At 38.6% G+C, this 16,889-nt stretch overlaps 2 protein-coding genes across 17 annotated transcripts in view; both read right to left on the bottom strand.

Annotated features, from left to right (window-relative positions):
- Nucleotides 1–842, bottom strand: part of txnrd2.2 (thioredoxin reductase 2, tandem duplicate 2) — a 25,063-nt gene extending 24,221 nt beyond the window's left edge. Inside the window, exons 1-4 of one of the 2 annotated variants that reach the window (XM_040155561.1) lie at nucleotides 722–842; nucleotides 421–486; nucleotides 259–315; nucleotides 10–154 (exon numbers count right to left, since the gene is read on the bottom strand). In XM_040155561.1, the coding sequence (XP_040011495.1) occupies nucleotides 10–154; nucleotides 259–315; nucleotides 421–486; nucleotides 722–797 (344 nt within the window). In that variant the 5' untranslated portion in view covers nucleotides 798–842. The remainder of the gene's footprint in view (nucleotides 1–9; nucleotides 155–258; nucleotides 316–420; nucleotides 487–721) is intronic. The other variant, XM_040155562.1, reaches the window with a different exon arrangement.
- A 2,643-nt stretch (nucleotides 843–3,485) lies between these two features.
- The window catches only part of arvcfb (ARVCF delta catenin family member b), a 165,496-nt gene continuing 152,092 nt past the window's right edge, over nucleotides 3,486–16,889 (bottom strand). For 11 of the 15 annotated variants that reach the window (XM_040155930.1, XM_040155928.1, XM_040155927.1 and 8 more), the window contains 6 exons: nucleotides 16,040–16,151; nucleotides 15,400–15,487; nucleotides 13,746–13,799; nucleotides 11,935–12,026; nucleotides 9,117–9,229; nucleotides 3,486–5,690 (listed from right to left, as the gene is read on the bottom strand). In XM_040155930.1, coding sequence (XP_040011864.1) covers nucleotides 9,128–9,229; nucleotides 11,935–12,026; nucleotides 13,746–13,799; nucleotides 15,400–15,487; nucleotides 16,040–16,151 — 448 coding nt within the window. In that variant the 3' untranslated portion in view covers nucleotides 3,486–5,690; nucleotides 9,117–9,127. The remainder of the gene's footprint in view (nucleotides 5,691–9,116; nucleotides 9,230–11,934; nucleotides 12,027–13,745; nucleotides 13,800–15,399; nucleotides 15,488–16,039; nucleotides 16,152–16,889) is intronic. The other 4 variants (XM_040155935.1, XM_040155936.1, XM_040155938.1 and 1 more) reach the window with 3 other exon arrangements.

The following is a 16,889-nucleotide window of genomic DNA, read 5'->3' as shown; positions in this document are numbered from 1 at the left end:
TAGACCTACCAGTCATGGCAGACTGGCCCTGAGATCTGCCAGCCGTACTTCTTAGCATCCTTGACTGCAGTACCAAGTAAAGCAGCCTGGTGCATGAGCTTCTTCGGAATGCAGCCAACATTAACACAAGTACCACCAAGACCCCACTTGGTACCTGTTTGGAAAAGCATTGCCAGAGAACTTAACAATGGTACCTTTTAATCCTCAAACAAGAAATTGTATTTTTTGTAATCAACTGCCACCACAAATTTATTTTACCTTTTACAGACGGCTCCACATAATCTAACACAGCAACTTTCTGCCCCAACTGTGCAGCTGTTAACAGTGGATATATCGTCATGGTAATATTAGACAGAAATCACTGTGCACAGTACAGATGCTCGAACATTAATGAATAAAAGGCACTTCAAGAGATCTCACCCTCTTTGGAGCAGGCAAGGCCTCCTGAACCACCACCAATAACCACCAGGTCATAGTCATACTTCCCTGTACGACAATATTGGATGATCAATAACAGACAACGTAGAAATGATGTGCTCGGCGGCTGAAAGTTTTATTAATGAACCACAGATAAATAAGCAGCAGACCCAGTTTCAGCGGCTGCCGGTGTGAAAGTTAGCTCTGCTAGCTGTGTGCTAACAGAAGCACCTCCAACCATTAACCTAACCCCGTTCTGTTCTTCCCATTCTACAGAAAATATTCGAACAACATATTGTTTTACCTGTCAGATTTCTTGTCAAAACATACAAACAATTAGTCCTTTTCCACCGGTGTCTACCTCTACACAAGGCAGCCATGTTGTTATTATAAAAGGACCCTGGCCGGATATGTGTTGGCTAGAGAGTTGCCTGAAAAGAAACGTGCCCTACACAATAGACTCAAAACTACAATTTTTGAATAGGTTATTTAATAAAAAGTGTCATGGAATAATATAGGGTTCATGTCTTTGGATAACTCTGATATTTAATGTAAATCATTTATGTACAAATCATGCCTGTAGATCATACATGAAAATGGTCACTTTTGCAGTACTGTACTTCACATTTTGAAGGAAATTTATAAATATAGGCTAATATGATTGAAAATGACTATATAAGCTAACTGATTTCTCACAATGCCACGTCACTTGTGTTGTTGAAATTAATCAGTGGTAATATTTCACAGCAAACGCTCGATCAAATGGACAGTTTTGTTATCTAGTAATTTAGATTGTGGCATAAAGCATTTTACATCCATTTCTTTGTACCATATGAACACTTTACACGACATAGCAGGAAAAACGGAAATGTTATTAATAATATTAATGATGGCTTCTAGTTCCAGGAACCTGGTAAGTGTGATGCTGTCTAATGACATGGTGCAGTGAAACACTTAATGGAACTGAGCATTCCTCAGCGTTATTAGTTCCCCATGTGTTTCTTCTGCTATGACTTCTAAATGTTGTGTTAAAATGGTCTATACATGCTACAATAGCATTCATCCATTTCTGTAATACAGTAACAATTTCATCAAGACAGGAAATGCTGAAGAAGCCTTTAAAGACATTCTCCCAGTAGCACTCTCACTCATTTCGCACTTACTTACATAGGGATTTTAGAATTGTCACTTGTTGGTTCATATGCATGCAGTCTAAAGTTTTCCAGTGGTAAAAACTGGAATGACATTTTGTGTGGCAGATCCTGTACTTCCTTCTTTCATGACTAAAAATACAACCAACTGAAATAAGACTGCCAAAGATCCAGACAACTGTGAAAGGGCAGGTTCTTGGGGAGCTCAGTGCTGCAGGAGCTACAGGGAATATAATGGTCTGTTCAAGGATAATTCAGTAGGGGGCATGCTTTCCAACACTAAGGTTTAAACCTGGGTCATCAGGTTTACAGTTACTCTGCTTTGTTAGGACACTGGCTCATTGCCTCACACAATATAAACCACATAATATTGTATTACAACACACACAATTAACACTTTTTTAAATGATTACAACAATGGACATTGTTTAGTCCAAATGTTAAATATCAGGATGGAAAAGCCTCTGAAAACACAGACCAAAACCCACATTCTTAATGATGCAATGTTGTTTATTATATCCAATAGTCTTAAGAGCTGGTTCCCCCAAATTATAGAAAAACCTTACTCTCTCACACTCACTTACCTGTAGTGGTATGTAGAAACACAGATAGTTTTGGTTTAACTTGTAAATGTTTCTCACATTCCCGCTTCCATCCAACACAGTGAAAGTGAATTAAATTACATCTGTGGTGGATACAGCATTGAAAAATGAAATTTAAAAATTCAACAGGAACATCTTTTTTCCAGAAACAGTGTCCTCCCCATTACTGTGGATAATCCACAGTCAGCGCTTTTTATGGAGACTATTTCCTTTGTTAAATGTAGATATAATGTAAACTGTTATCTGTGAGGACCACAAAGGAAAATCTATATTTGTAATTTGGGTGAACTGTACCTTTAAAATTCTGGGGTTGGTTGTAATGCATTGTGGTCTCTAGGAGGCAGCTATCATGGCTTAAGACCTTGAGTCTTCCTGGAAATTAATAACATAAAATAAGACACAGGCAACAGCTTCTTTCCAGGCATGATTTATTGAAAACACACCAAATTTATACTCTACAAACCAGTATTTTTCCGTTATGTTTAACAAGCGTAATATTTGCCTCTGGGTATTAGTAAAATTAACATAATACATTCTGTCACTGTGGCATCGCTTCTGCTCGCTACGAAAGCATTAACAACTTTAGTCCTCTAGGAAACCAAAACCATTTTTTCAAATGACTCTATCTTTTTAAAAGTTTATAATACAATGTAATACAAGGCAGAAACCCACCAACAGTCTAAACTACTTGAATTTGGGGGGAATGTGGGGTTGGGGTTGGGGGGGGGGGGGGGGGGGGGCAAATGAATGAGTGAGTTAAGTGGGGGATAAAGGGAGGGAGATTGACACGGGAGGAGAAAGGGGGGAGGTGAACAGATGGGATGGCGAGATGGCAGTGGAAAGAGAGGAATAAAGTTATATAAAACACACTTATCTTTATCTACCATGGAAAAGGTTAAGGCACATGATAGGTACAAACACATCTGCTACTGAGTAGTACAGTTACTTTATTTTGACGGTCTTGAATCAGTTATATCTACACAGGTAGGTTCATTTGATTCGATGTCTGTCCATGTCCTACATTTATTTCACAGCACAGTTGCTTGGCTCCTTATTTTGTAAATGTACAATCTGCTGCACATCCACAAAACCAAAAACCCCTTTTACAAATGCATGCACAAATACCTCCGGATCCTTTGGTTGTGGTACTGCATAGTGCAGTCAGGAATAGACAGTCATATGGGTCTTTGTTGTGAAGGTTCAGTATTGTCCAATGAAAGCACACACTTCTGAGGACACACAAAGGGGATGCTGGGTATTATTATAACTTTTTTAACCTCTGAAATTAAAATTTATACAGTAAGTTTTTTTGTAGTTTATTGATTTTTACCACAACGTACATTTTTGTAAACACTGTGTAAAATATGCAAGCTTTATAAAGTCACATACGTCACAAAGAAAAATCAGACTTCAATGCAGGCACATGCCATTCGCCTAGATGACACATGAGTATTACCAACTTGGATTGGACTCTCTTTCGGTCTCCTATTCAAGCTGAACCAGGAGACAAGAGGCTGGAAAGGAGACCGTGCCCATTACTGCTGGATTTTGAGTGCAGTCTCACCAAGCAAGAGAAAAATGGCAATAAGATTCTGTATCTCTCTGGTTTTCTACGTCTCATCTGCCCACCCTATAACGTTGTAAAAATATATACTATATGACCAAACTTGATGTTTTGATTTATACAGTGTGATGCAACTCTATTATTTTGCCTTGAATATCCAGATCCACTCGTCCACCTGTACACTCTTCTTGCACACGAATGAATTGGTTAATATCCAAATGACACCACAAAAAAACTGGCACTTGGAAAGAATAAAATATAAACATCTGTACAGATTTTATTCATGCTCACAACTGAATATTTCTCTTTTAGATGCACCGGTGAAGGAAGGTTGAGGTTTGGTGGTAACTTGGCCTGAATGCATCAGGAAGAAAAATGAAGGGCTTTTTATTAACACTGCCATCTCTTGTCTATCCCATTACCTCTGTCTGACCCCTTGACACCTCCATAGTGTCTATTTTGAAGGTGCGAGGGCTGCCAGACAATATGTATTCATCGCCTTTAGAAAGAACACTGCAGATAAACTTTTTTTCTGTAACCTTTTGTTGACAAATACAAAATATAAATAGATGTCGGCTTAACTCGACAATATTTGACACACATTTAAGTTACGTGGTTATTTCTTGCTTACAAACATGGTGAGCCTTTATCAAATGAGATGTGCTTTCCAAACAATGTGATATTAATATACAACTAAGAAGTTGGTAATTTTTTGTTTGCTTTTTTTTCCTTCATTTTTCAGTTTTTTTTCCTTTTGACCCTAATATACATTTATATAAAACCCAACAAAAATTTTTAAAAAAGCTTTTAGATCTATCCTTTCAACAAGAGAACAATCTTCTCTTTTCAAAAACACAAATCATTTATAAACAAAATGCCTTATATCCTCTTTAATACACATCATTGACAAAGAGCGACCAACCAGGAAACTCAAGGAACCACCTTGCTACACAACCATTGTGGTTACAGATATAGCCACAGCTCTGTGATTGAAGGTCAACATGCCCCTTGGCTCATACACGTTGACCATGATGATACAGAAGGTCTTTCCATTTTAACTTACTTTTGCAACTTAGTTAACAAGTGTTAACAAAAACTGTTTCTCCATCGGATCTACACACTTTGTCACGTTTCTTTTTCCAGACCACAACTTGCAGACTCCTCATTTTATAAAATGGACATCAATCACCTGTTACCCACTTCTAATTTCAAAGCATCTCAGTGCACTTTTTTTTTTTTTTTTTTTTTCAAAAAACACAGTCAACCAAATGGATTGTAAATCTATGAGAGCAGGCTGCTGGGACTACATTTTCATCCGCTATGCTACAGCTCTTCTCAGGCTCGGTTTCTCTCCTTTTACTTTTCCTTTCTCATGTCCATCCCACTATTCTGAAAACAAACGTTCAGTGACCTTCAAACACACCTGTTCACATCAAAATACCTAAGCTTGCCAACAAACTGAAAGTGAAATTCTACAAAACCCACAAAGTTTGTGGCATGATCTTTCAGATGTGAAAACTGAAATTAAAAACATCCATTTTCCATTTCCTCTCCCACAGGTTTCCTTCCAACACACACTTCTTCTCCATTCACTTCCTTCATTCCACTTTGTCGACCTGCCACAAGTCCATTCCTTCAACAACACCGGCCTCTGCCCGTTTCTTGTCACTGGTAGAGCTCAACAAGAGTCAACACTGTAAAATTCACATGATGTCCAGTGGGAATGTAGATATGAGAAAGTAGTAGGAGTAGTCACTTTTTATTCTTTTTACATTTTTTTCTGAAACGCATGAGAATGTTGGCTGCTGCTGGGTAGTCGCTGATGTGGTCATTAATTTTTTAAAATCCTCTTTTCTGTACAAAGTCCAACTCCAAAGATAAGCTCCATGTGAAATGGCAGTGGTGATATGAGAGATCCTCTTCTAGCTGGGGTGTCGTACTGTTGTAGTTTTAAGCCTGAAGCACATGGACAAGAGAGAAAAGTATTAGAAGAACTGTCTATTGAATTTAAAAAAAAACAATAAATGAAGAGTTTCAGTCCAAAATACTACATATTCACTGTAAAAATGACATTATTCAGGACAAATGGTAACTTAAATACTGTATAATGAGTTCAAGGATAAGACTGGCAATATTCTACATTTTTTTTATTGTCTACAAATCCCATGAAACAGTTAATGTCAAGAATGCCCTTTTTTTTGGTTTTTTGGGCCGAGTTTACTGTTTCGCTTCAGTGTCACTGCTCTTATCAACCTTGTTTCCTCTGCTCTGATAAAACGACTATCTTCTCTTATTTTCCCTCTGACATCTAACACTCCACCTCTTTACGTCCCTATCTTAAACATCACTTGACCAGTAGTCAGTAGTGCTTTTTTTGGACTCTCTTTTCAGCTGCACATTAACACACAACTGGCATGCCTGTAAATGGAGCTCTATGGGACAGAGGGATAAGCTATATCAGGCTTTGGCTACACAGACAATACTTGTTATTGTTGTTGTTGGTTTCGGTCTTTTCGTGGGAATTGTTGACAAGAAGAAAAAATACCCCTATCCCTTTAAATTTCAGTCTAAAATTTAGTTTTTCAGAATTGGAACCACATTGAATATGAATTTGGAATGAAACTCTCCAGTTTAATTCCACTTACACTGATCAGCCACAACATTAAATAAAAGTTTTGGTTTTAAATGTTGAGGATGATTGCTGTATGTAAGACAACTTGTCTCAAAATATTTGACAAATCTCGTCACTGTCAACAAATGCTTTAATCATGACAGTGCAGATGGCAAATGGAGGCAAGAGACAGCAAAACAGATGCTGAATGTGCTGGATGAAATCCTGCATGTGCTAAGTGAAGTGAAAATTACTTACCTGATGCTTCATTCTTACTATTACTGTTGCTGGTTTTTACTAAAGTGGCAAAATTACAATGAATACCAAAAATTATCTTATGTCTCAAGAGTCTTACTGTGAGGTACAGTATTTCCTATGATAAGGCAATGGATGGAGATGAAAGAATTGAACAGATGGCCACTGACAATGATGAGATAGGAAGGTGACGAGAAAGGTGACGAGAAAGCCGATGAGGTCTGACAGGAGGGCCTCTGGCACAGGAGAAGACAACAGCAGTGAGGAGGAGGCAGGAAGAAATAGAAATGCTGCTGATACAACAATGACAACTACTGAAGCTCACCCAGATCATCTGGCAGCCTTGCAAAAGTCATTTAATGGAAAATTAAATAGTTGGTCAGTTACTAAATTCAGTCAAGCACCGTAAGGCAAACAGTCACTAATGCACTGCAAATAAAATATGTACAGATTTGAGGACATTACTAATTTAGATTTCTTTCCTTGTGAGTTGAGTAATGAGCAATTGCTACTGTTGCTTTACAGCTAAGGTGCATGAACATGAAAGAATGGAAAAAAATAAGACATTCACCTGCTCTTGGCTGCAGGGGGATGTACGAAAAAAGTAATATATTTAATGGAGAATGTTTCAAAAGATGGTTTTCATTCGATTTTAGTGGTTTTAATTGTAGCTCTATTCACTGAAACTGATAAGAGGTTTCTGCTGAACTACACTTGATTCTCTCTACCAAAAAAGAAATTTGAGAAAATCTCTCAACCTGACAGAGAAGCTGCGTTTCTTTCTTTCTGTGACTTAATTGGAAATACTGACATCTAAGTTACATAAGAACTTAGTAATCAATTATAACATGAATTTAGATATAAAATGTTCTAATCAACTGCTTCAGATCTGAAAATGTATGCAAACTGAAGTCATGTTGGCTCATCCAAACACGAATTCACATTACATCTCTGCCTTACCCATAATGTGTAAATTTGATATTGTGTGAATTTGTGTGTGCGCGGCATTATATGTGTTGGCTTTCATCACCAACTTATCATCTTACATTAATTAATTATCTGAAATCATCTTGCTTTGACCCAAGAAATGGTGTGTAAGACAATGTAGACAGAGAAGTGTCTCTGTGTGTGTGTGTGCATGCTGTATCTTTTTCTTTCTCCCTACTACTTTTTCATTAAGGTATAACTGAGTCTCTGGAGGAACCATCTGGAGTGTAGAAGAAGGATTCCCCTTCATCATTTGCCACCAATTTCAGCAATGGCTGTCAGGGGAAGCAGTGAGTGATGCTAGGTGTACATTTCAATCAGACAGGTGGTGCTGAATTGTAAAAACATACCAAAGCCTGTTTGCTTTCTACATGTGTTACAGAGGGGAGAAGTCACGTTGGAATATTTTTTTTACAAGGTCTTGTTGAAGATTTTGATGTTGCAGTGGCAAAAACAGCTGCATGTGCCAGGAAACCCAGCACCCTCGTCAACTGACTGATCCTGATTAGCTGCTTAGCTTACACGCTTGTTCATATTTTCAAACTGAATGTTTTCACTTTTAATGTCACAGGCTTTTGGGATGAGCACTGATGAACGTGTTTTGCAAACATAATGCTATTTTGGGTGAGTTTGGCTGGGGTTGTTGAAATACAACAAAGAGCAGGACAGAGCAGTACAAATGTTAGCCTAAATTCTGAGAGCATCCAGGACCAGCTTCCAGACAGTGAGGAAATGATACACAGTGGATGTGCAAGTCGTGACATGCTAATGATTACACTTTAAGTTAGAGCAGGCAAACAACCCGTTTATCTTATTTCTTACACTTTTGCTCGTGGTTTTGGTTTCTGGAAAAGCTGGAGAAAAAGACACCACGTTCCAAACTCTTTTAAATGAAAGGTGTCGTTCTTAATAAAGCCCCATGCAAACCGCTTTAACACGTAGAGAAATCTAAAGCTTGACAGGCCCTCTGTGCCTAGTTACAGTTGCTAAGCTATGACTGAACAATAGCTGTTTGAGGGAGGAGTTTAGTAAACGGTCAATTATACTATAACAAATGAGGCATACTTTAATTAAAATCCACCCCAGCATTCTGTTACACTGAGACACCAACAGCAAGTTGTGATTGTCAGTGTATTTCAGAAGTTTTCTCTTTTGTGATTAATCTTGTAATTTAATTTTTTGGAGCACTAACTTTCCCTCAATCTACACATGCAACCGTGTGTAACGTGTGAGAGAGTTCCAATACAGTGCGAACTATGGAATTCTACATAAAATCTAAAACTTTTAAACCTTAAAAATCATTATCAATTGAACTGCAGGTGAATGGTGTAAATTCCCATGAAAAGAACCAAGGTGACTTCTCCAGCTGACTGCTCTGGGTACAGGGTGACAGCAGGTCTACATGATACAGTGTGAGGATGAAAGGAAAACAGGCGGAAATGATGAACAAACGGAATGAAAAGGATGCTACAATCCAACTCAAAAGGTGAAGGTTGTTATTTTTTTGTGCTTTTATTTTTCAGACCTACCATGCATGCATTTAGACCCAGGAGTCAACAGGCTGGGGCTTAACATCACAAGCGTCCACCAGACTGACCGCAGGCCTGTTACTCCTGATATAGTGTTTCCTATTTGTGTCATTCTGTGGCCACAGGAGGACGGGTTAAAAAAAAACAAAACAAAAAAAACAAAGCAAAACAAAAAGAGGTCAATACATTTCAGAAATACACACACACACACACACACACACACACACACACACACACACACACACACACACACACACACACACACACACACACACACACACACACACACACACACACACACACACACACACACAGGCATCCAAGATCAGAGAAGCCAGTGTTAGTTCCCTGCCTTGAGGAAAGCTTGGAAAGAAGTCAGAGTGATTACAAAACAGCATACCAAAACATGCAAATGAAAGAGGGAGAGAGCAGTTTCACAGCCAAGTTGCATTCAAAGGGGGCAGAACACCTCTGGAAAGTACAGATGGCAGACTTAGAAGACAGCTTCGGAGTAATGCTAGAAGGCCTGTGCACTCTGAAGACAAACATGACTATGCCGTGATTACTCCTGTCTGCGCCTTCGGAGCTGGTAAAAGTATCTGCCCTTTCCAGATGTGACAGTATAACTTCAGCTAAATATGATATGTAAGATAAAAAGTAAAATAGATTATTGAAGACTAAGGTCGATGTTGAGAAATGAAGCTGATATTTTATGCTGCTATAATTTGCATCTACTGTATATTGGCTGCTTTATTTTATCCAAACTTTTGCCTAAACTCTCTACTGGCCTTGGTGTAAAAGCCTCATGAACAGCCATTAGACATCATTTGACACTGAAACTTGCCACTGAAAAACTATATAAAAATGAAGATGTTTAAGTTGTGTCATTAAGCAGGTTTCATTGCAGGTTTTACAAATGAACGTTTCCGAGTAAAATCCTCTTTAACAAAACTGATCATTCCTCTGATTAGCCTATAATATGCCTCCAAACAATAATAATAATGATGATAATATTTTAAAATAGATTTGCAATAATTCTGAAAAAGTACACTTCTGTCATCGCTCTGAATTTCCAGCAACCTTTCATTCCATTTAAATTTTTTTGCACAACACAAAAAGCTATACTGACAAAATGTCAATGTAGAAAAGACATTAGTTAAAATCAACCATCGACAATGAAAATAAAAACAGCAAAGATGAAAATCCTGTTTATGCAGACCTCCAGTGGTTTAACTTCTTCAATTGATGCTGTGATGTTGAAGTGTACTGCAGGGTGTGGTCAGTACACAGTGACATCAGTTTTGGGTGTGGTTACAGCTACAACACAGCACGCGTCTGACAAGGTCAGAGGTTTAACAAAACGAAAATGTTCAACCAGAGAGGGCAGTGAAGCAATGCTTTTCAGCCCTGATGTTGAGCTCGCCTGATAATCAGAACAAATTACTGCAGCAGCGCCTTTCATATAAATGCAGTTTTAAAAGGAAAAGAAATTTTGAAATGCAACAGTCAGTGGATTTGATTGTTAGAGGATAAGGTACAAGTGATGCTCATATAATAAACTGCTATTGTAATGACAATAGTATGATTTAAATTTCAGTTTACAGTGAGAGCAAAATTTATGTAAGGGACTTTAAGGAATCCATAGCCAGCAATATATATTAGCTGCAGTCTTAGAGTTTCCTCTGTCAGATATATTATTTTCTTCTACATGAATGCCACAATAGAAAGAAAAAGAGAATTTATGACCCAGCTTTAAATGTTAAAGCAAGACTATGTAACTTTTAAAAAATTGAATAACACAGTCTTCATCTTACGGAGAAGCTTAATCTACAACGTGTACTTTACGTGTCACCTGTAGCCATAGTGGACACTGTTCAGCAAAAGTTACATAAGCTCACTTTAAGATACTGTGTTCATTTTTTTTGGTTTATACATTTAAATCAAAACTGCAACACTCCTATTTTAATAAACTTAAACTATCATAAACTAAACCAGATTTTTAATAAAACAAGAGTAACTGGCTATAAGTGGCAAACTGTTTTGTTGTTGTAACCCTGAAAAAATGCCAAACAATGCACATTATTCTATGATTCCCCTGCCTTTGCCTTGGAAAGATTTCTAAGAGTTAGTTTCAACCTGCATGGAGAAGCAGATACTGCTTATGACCACACATAAAGTGACATATGCCAGACTAACTTTAATGGACTCTTTATTGTAGTCATTTTACAATCCCACAGGGCAAATCCCATTCATCTAGCACTAAAGTAGATCAAATATAAACTACGAAAAGTACTTGAGAGTCATCCCACACGTCGGGCATCCTCTGAGGCCATTTTCCTGTGACTCCTCGTTGAGGGTGGATTGCCAATCAACTCAACAATAAATAAACTCTGGCTGCAGTGTGGAACTGCTGTATAATCAGCAGAAAACCACCTGATAATACAGCAGTCTGTTCCCTGCCAAGGCAATGGCCATCTCCATGAGGAGCGCTTGTTGACGGTGCTTTTAATGAGTCTCAGATTAATTACTTTACAGACGCCAAAAGCTTACACTCCGTTAACTCGCGGCTCGTGGATCTGACGCTGTCCACAGCTCTGAGCTGCGGTAGACAACATTAGGAGAGAATGACAACTTCCAGCCTATTTAAAGAATCGATAGGATTAAGAGCCTCTAATGAGGACCACCACAGAAAACATGAAGAGAGAGGGAGACAGAGAGACACAGAGGAAGAGGACAAGTGATAATATTTCAGTGAGACATCATTATTTCATCCTCTATGCCCCGATCCCCCAGGAGATCAGAAGAGGTCTGTATGTACCTTTAATGGCTCCCGTTCTGTCAGGTCCACTGAGCCGTCGCCTGTCTTGTATTTGCAGTCCTTGTCCCTCTGGTCAATGGTGGAGTAACCATCTAATGAGGTCAGAGAACAACAGTCAGCTATTTCTTCTCCGTCCAGGATTTTTTTTAAAAAACAAAACAAGTACAAATAATTAATTGTGTTGTTTAAACCTTTGAATGACTGAAAGGTTTTTCTCTATTGGAACATTGCCTGGAAAGTTGTTGGACTCAGAAAAGTAGACTAAAGATGCCTCCGCATTCTTAGTTTGTGCTTGTTTAAACTTTCTTGCACTCATGTTATTTACCACCACAGTATCTCTGAAGCAAACTAGATGAAGTACTTGCAAGTGGTATCTGACCCTGTCTTCATAACCGTCTTTAAAAATGAGCTCTCACATACTCTGGCTCAGGGCCACTATTTATCAAGCATTTCAGAGAAGGAAATCAACCCCAACCAGCCAAAACTTCTCAGAGTAACAGATACACATTAGGCTTAGGAGTTCAAGAATTTTATCAGCCCTAACTTACAAAATTACTCCTATCATAGCCAATATTTAGGAGCGCTCCGGTGACGCCCTAACCTGGAGTCACCCAAAAGCGCTGTTTCTGCAGAGACATGCACAAGAGACATGAGATTATGAGGAGACCCAAGGCAAATATTGACAAATATTCTGACTGCCCTTGAGTGAAATGCAAAAGAAAAATGTAGCTTTGCAACAGTAACCCTTTGAGTCTGTCACAACCATCAGTTTCAGCAGTGATAAATCAAACTCTGATCACTCGTACAGCTCCTCAGATAATGCACAGATTCGATTACTTCTCCACTGGTCAGCATGAAGTGCATTCATACAAAACATGGAGTTATCTATTTATTCATTTGAAATCATAATTTGATTATACACATCAAGCCTAAAAGAAAAAATGTTGCTATTTTCTGCATTTCAAATTTTATCACAGTTTGATATTTCAAACTGTCTAAAAACTACAACACCTCATCTGAATTTCTACTTCGTGGCTCTGAGTTTTGCAAAACAGCAATGTCCAACTCGCTCCTTGGAGTAATCCTTCTCCTTGTTCAAAGTCAGTGTAAAAAGCTTCATGAATAAGTCTCAAGTCCTACTTTGAGGCAGGAATGTTTTTAGTCCTAGTTTCACTTTCAGCACAATTCCTTGGAGGGATTTTTAGACGCTTGACAAAAACGGCCCCAGAGGCTTGGAAGTAAACCAACATGATATACCCTAAGATGGTGACTTTGGGCATGAGGGGGAAAAACTAAAGGTACCTTTAAAGAGTTAATTCTTCATGGCAAAAACGCGTATTTTATCTATCGCACCAAAAGTCACAAGACTCTTGATATTAGTAGCGTAAGAAATAGACAGAGTTGCTGTTCTATATTTTTAACAACAGCTGGAATATTTACTTTAAAGCGAGTACGGCAGAGGAAATCTGCCCTATGATATATTAAATGTGTATTTATTATGCAGTAAGTGGAGGAATACCCACATCTTTTGGTGTTGAGCTTCTAAGGAAGGCCCAGCTTTGTACAAACATCTTGTCAAGAGAGGGGTCTTGCATACAGCATCAAAGAGTGTCGTGTCTGAAGCTCGGTCCAAAGCCATCATAGCGAGATCAGAGTGTTCAGTGGTTTGAATTTTCAGATTAAAAAAAAAATATCTTGGCAACGCTTAAAGAGCTAGTACAAGATATGTCGAATCTATGGGACACTGGAGACAGATTAGGGGAGAGCTAGCTCTTCTTTGGCTAAGGACAATCATGCAATCTGGCTCTTACCTGGACCCAGCTCATCCATAGGTATCATATCACCACTGCCACATTTCCTGGTGCCTGAAAAGCATTCATATGCCATTTGTACAAAAGCGGCGCACACACAAACTGAGTCACTGAGCCAAAACGCTGCTGCTTGTTTTTGAGGGCAATGGTTCTCGGCCAGTGATTGAAGAATGCAAACTGAGAGTGGGCAGGCATAAGCGCTGCGATTCATGTGCATGTATGGATGCAAAAAAAAAAGAAAGGGGGGGGGGCACACAGCCAAAAACTTAAGGACAGTAACCTGCTGCTATGCTATTGACTCCTCTGTCAAAGAGATGTTTGTAGGTGGGCCAATATACTGCAAGTCCCTGTCCCTCCCCCACATATACTGTAGTTGATATGGAAAACCTCTACCCTAGTTTTTTAATTGGATACAGCTATACACACTTCCTTAAGGGTGGAGGAATCTTCATTATCCCTGACCTTATTACATCAATTTAAAACCTAAGATTAAAATAAAAAAAACAGTTCAACAACATTTCTTTACATTCCTTCAAAACCAACATTTTGAGGGCGTCAGGTCTTGGTTCAACTGCAGCAGTATGCTGTTCAAAGCTCAATCTCCCATTTAATGGGCTTTGTTTTTGAACCCTATGAATGGTATTGCTGTCACCTATAACACACCGCAGCTTCACCACACAAGGGATGAGAGTTATAATGTGGAAAGCATGGTGCCTCTTAGGTCGTGAAAGTGGACACACACTGTGCCAAATGCTGTTTTCCAGTATTTGTTAGTATTTTGTTTAAACCTGTTTTAAGGACTATTCAGGTGGGATAACCCATGTCAGGACAATTTGGACAAAAAATACAGAAAGTTTATGTTATGTGTAAAACTGTATTTGCAGGGCTTGTTAAAGAATAAGTCTGGGTATATTTTTTCAATTGTCAATAAATCCAGTGAAATGGCCAAAACCAACAATGAGTCGATCCTACTGACAAGTACTGTGTGTTAAACCAAAGTCTGATATATTTTATTTGTCTCTGCTATAGAGTTCCATTGTTGTCCGAATGTATGAAAGCACATCAGTGAGCCACACTGTTTCACTGGGTGACATGTTCTATTATTACGGTGAACATCGGCACTGTACTTTATTTAAAATCAGTTCCACATACTGCTGCTGAAAATACTCATTAGAGCACCAATATGTATTCATCCGCAACTGAAAATAGTCCCCTGTTTACATCAGTTTGAGTAACACTTGCTAAAATCTACAATGCCCAGCTAGTTCAGGAAATTACTGAATATTTTTAAAAAATTAAATATAATGTTCATGACTAATTTTTTTGAAATGTATGTATTTAGTAAGAACAAAAGGCTTGGGGCTAAGTGCCATAGACAGGGTACTGCAGACTACGGCATTTTTGGTTTTGGTATTTTCAGGGGATTTGTTTAGTATTAAAAAAATCACCAGCATTATCCTTTAAGTTAGTCACTGGACTACCATGTTTTAGACTAATTCTTACACATTTGTTCTATAGTGAAAAAAATATTAACATTTCATTTTTCCTCATTTTGCTGGGGTTCCCCGGGGTATTTTCTACCTAATCCCACCCATTTGTCACCTAAATGGGCAGCTACAGCTATAAACCCAAGCACACACACACTTTAACTGACCTTGGTTCTTCTCCATCAGGGGTAGAGTGGTGTCATCATAGCCTGGTTTGCCATTCTTGGTTGCTTTAGGGGTGGCTGTTACTGTGGGCTGAGAGAAGCGGCAGGGCAAAAAGCACGTTAACATAACATCACACAGCTCACACAGGTGCAGTACATGTAGAACAAAAAGAATTGGTTTTCTCTCTTAATGCCGGGTTTGGATTGAAAAGATAGTGATTTTTAAAATTTTACAGGCTGACAGTCTAAGACAAATATCAGAAGTTGACGTGTGTATCATCACCTGTCTGTACGTATCAACAGAATATGGAGACTGCATGTGTCAGTTAGTACTGCCTAAATGTGTGTTTAAATGTTATATCTGTACCACCTTGTTTCATACATTTGGAGCATTTAAAAATTTTAGTCACTGCAGATTTATCTTTAAGTATTTTACCCAATGATGCTACTAATACTTTTTGTCATGAAAATACTGTATTAGTGAGACACGTCATTAATGGAAGTGGCTCTTCTAAAAATTTTGTCTCTCTAAATGTTATATTAAATTATATATTTTTTAAACCTCATATCACAATAACAATACTGTGCCTCCACAACTAAGTGATGGAAAACAATAATATTCCACAAGAGTACAGTTCTGTACCTGGAAGTGGCTTTTGTTCCAGCCGTCCTTGGTCAAAGCGTTCCTTAGCTCCTTATAACTCCACACCGTCTGCAGCACGTGGGACGCCGCCTTTGTTTCGCGAGCTGATTGGCTGAAAGAACCACAAGAAGGCACAAATAATCGAAGAAATAACTTGAACAACTATAGTCGGAAACCTCCTCTAACCCCCAAAACATTGATGGCTAGGTGTGTGACAGTAGCACGCTGCTGCTGCTTCAATCACTCTCTTTATTCAAAGACTTCAAGTCCCCTGAGTGGCTCCGGGTGTAGTTTTTAATTCATAGCCAGATGAGTGCTCATTTCCCCTCATTAGCTACTTCTAAACCACCAGTATTAATTACATGTGGGCGGTGGCTCACTTCAAGAAAAGCTAATCTCAGAGGGGTGAGAGGAATCATTGCTATTTTGTCTGTGAATGAACTATGTATATTCTTGCTGGTTAGAGTGACTCTCTGTATGATCAATACTTCAAAACACAAGGACGAACCTTTGAAAAGTGCTCTTGATCTTAAATTAATTGTGTGGTGTGCTGCAGACCCACTCCATTTTGGAATGGCTAACGTTATGATAATAGAAGGTACCTCTTGAAATATCGGCTTTAATATCTGTTAGTTTTCATTATCAGGTTGTTGAGGAGAAGACTATTCACTTACTTGTATAAGCAGCAGTTTCAGAGGCAGCCCTGTATAACAATGCCCTCCAGTTCTAAAAGCCTGGATAATTAATGTGTGGTGGGTAGCGGTGTGTGTGTGGGCTCAGGCTTGTTAGAGTGTAGTATTGTGGTAGCCAGGCTCGGGCCATTAGAAACACATTACATTATCCTCACTGA

Source organism: Xiphias gladius, chromosome 19 (assembly GCF_016859285.1).
Source record: "Xiphias gladius isolate SHS-SW01 ecotype Sanya breed wild chromosome 19, ASM1685928v1, whole genome shotgun sequence".
Classification (NCBI taxonomy): Eukaryota; Metazoa; Chordata; class Actinopteri; order Istiophoriformes; family Xiphiidae; genus Xiphias; species Xiphias gladius.
This window is presented reverse-complemented; position numbering and strand designations above follow the sequence as displayed.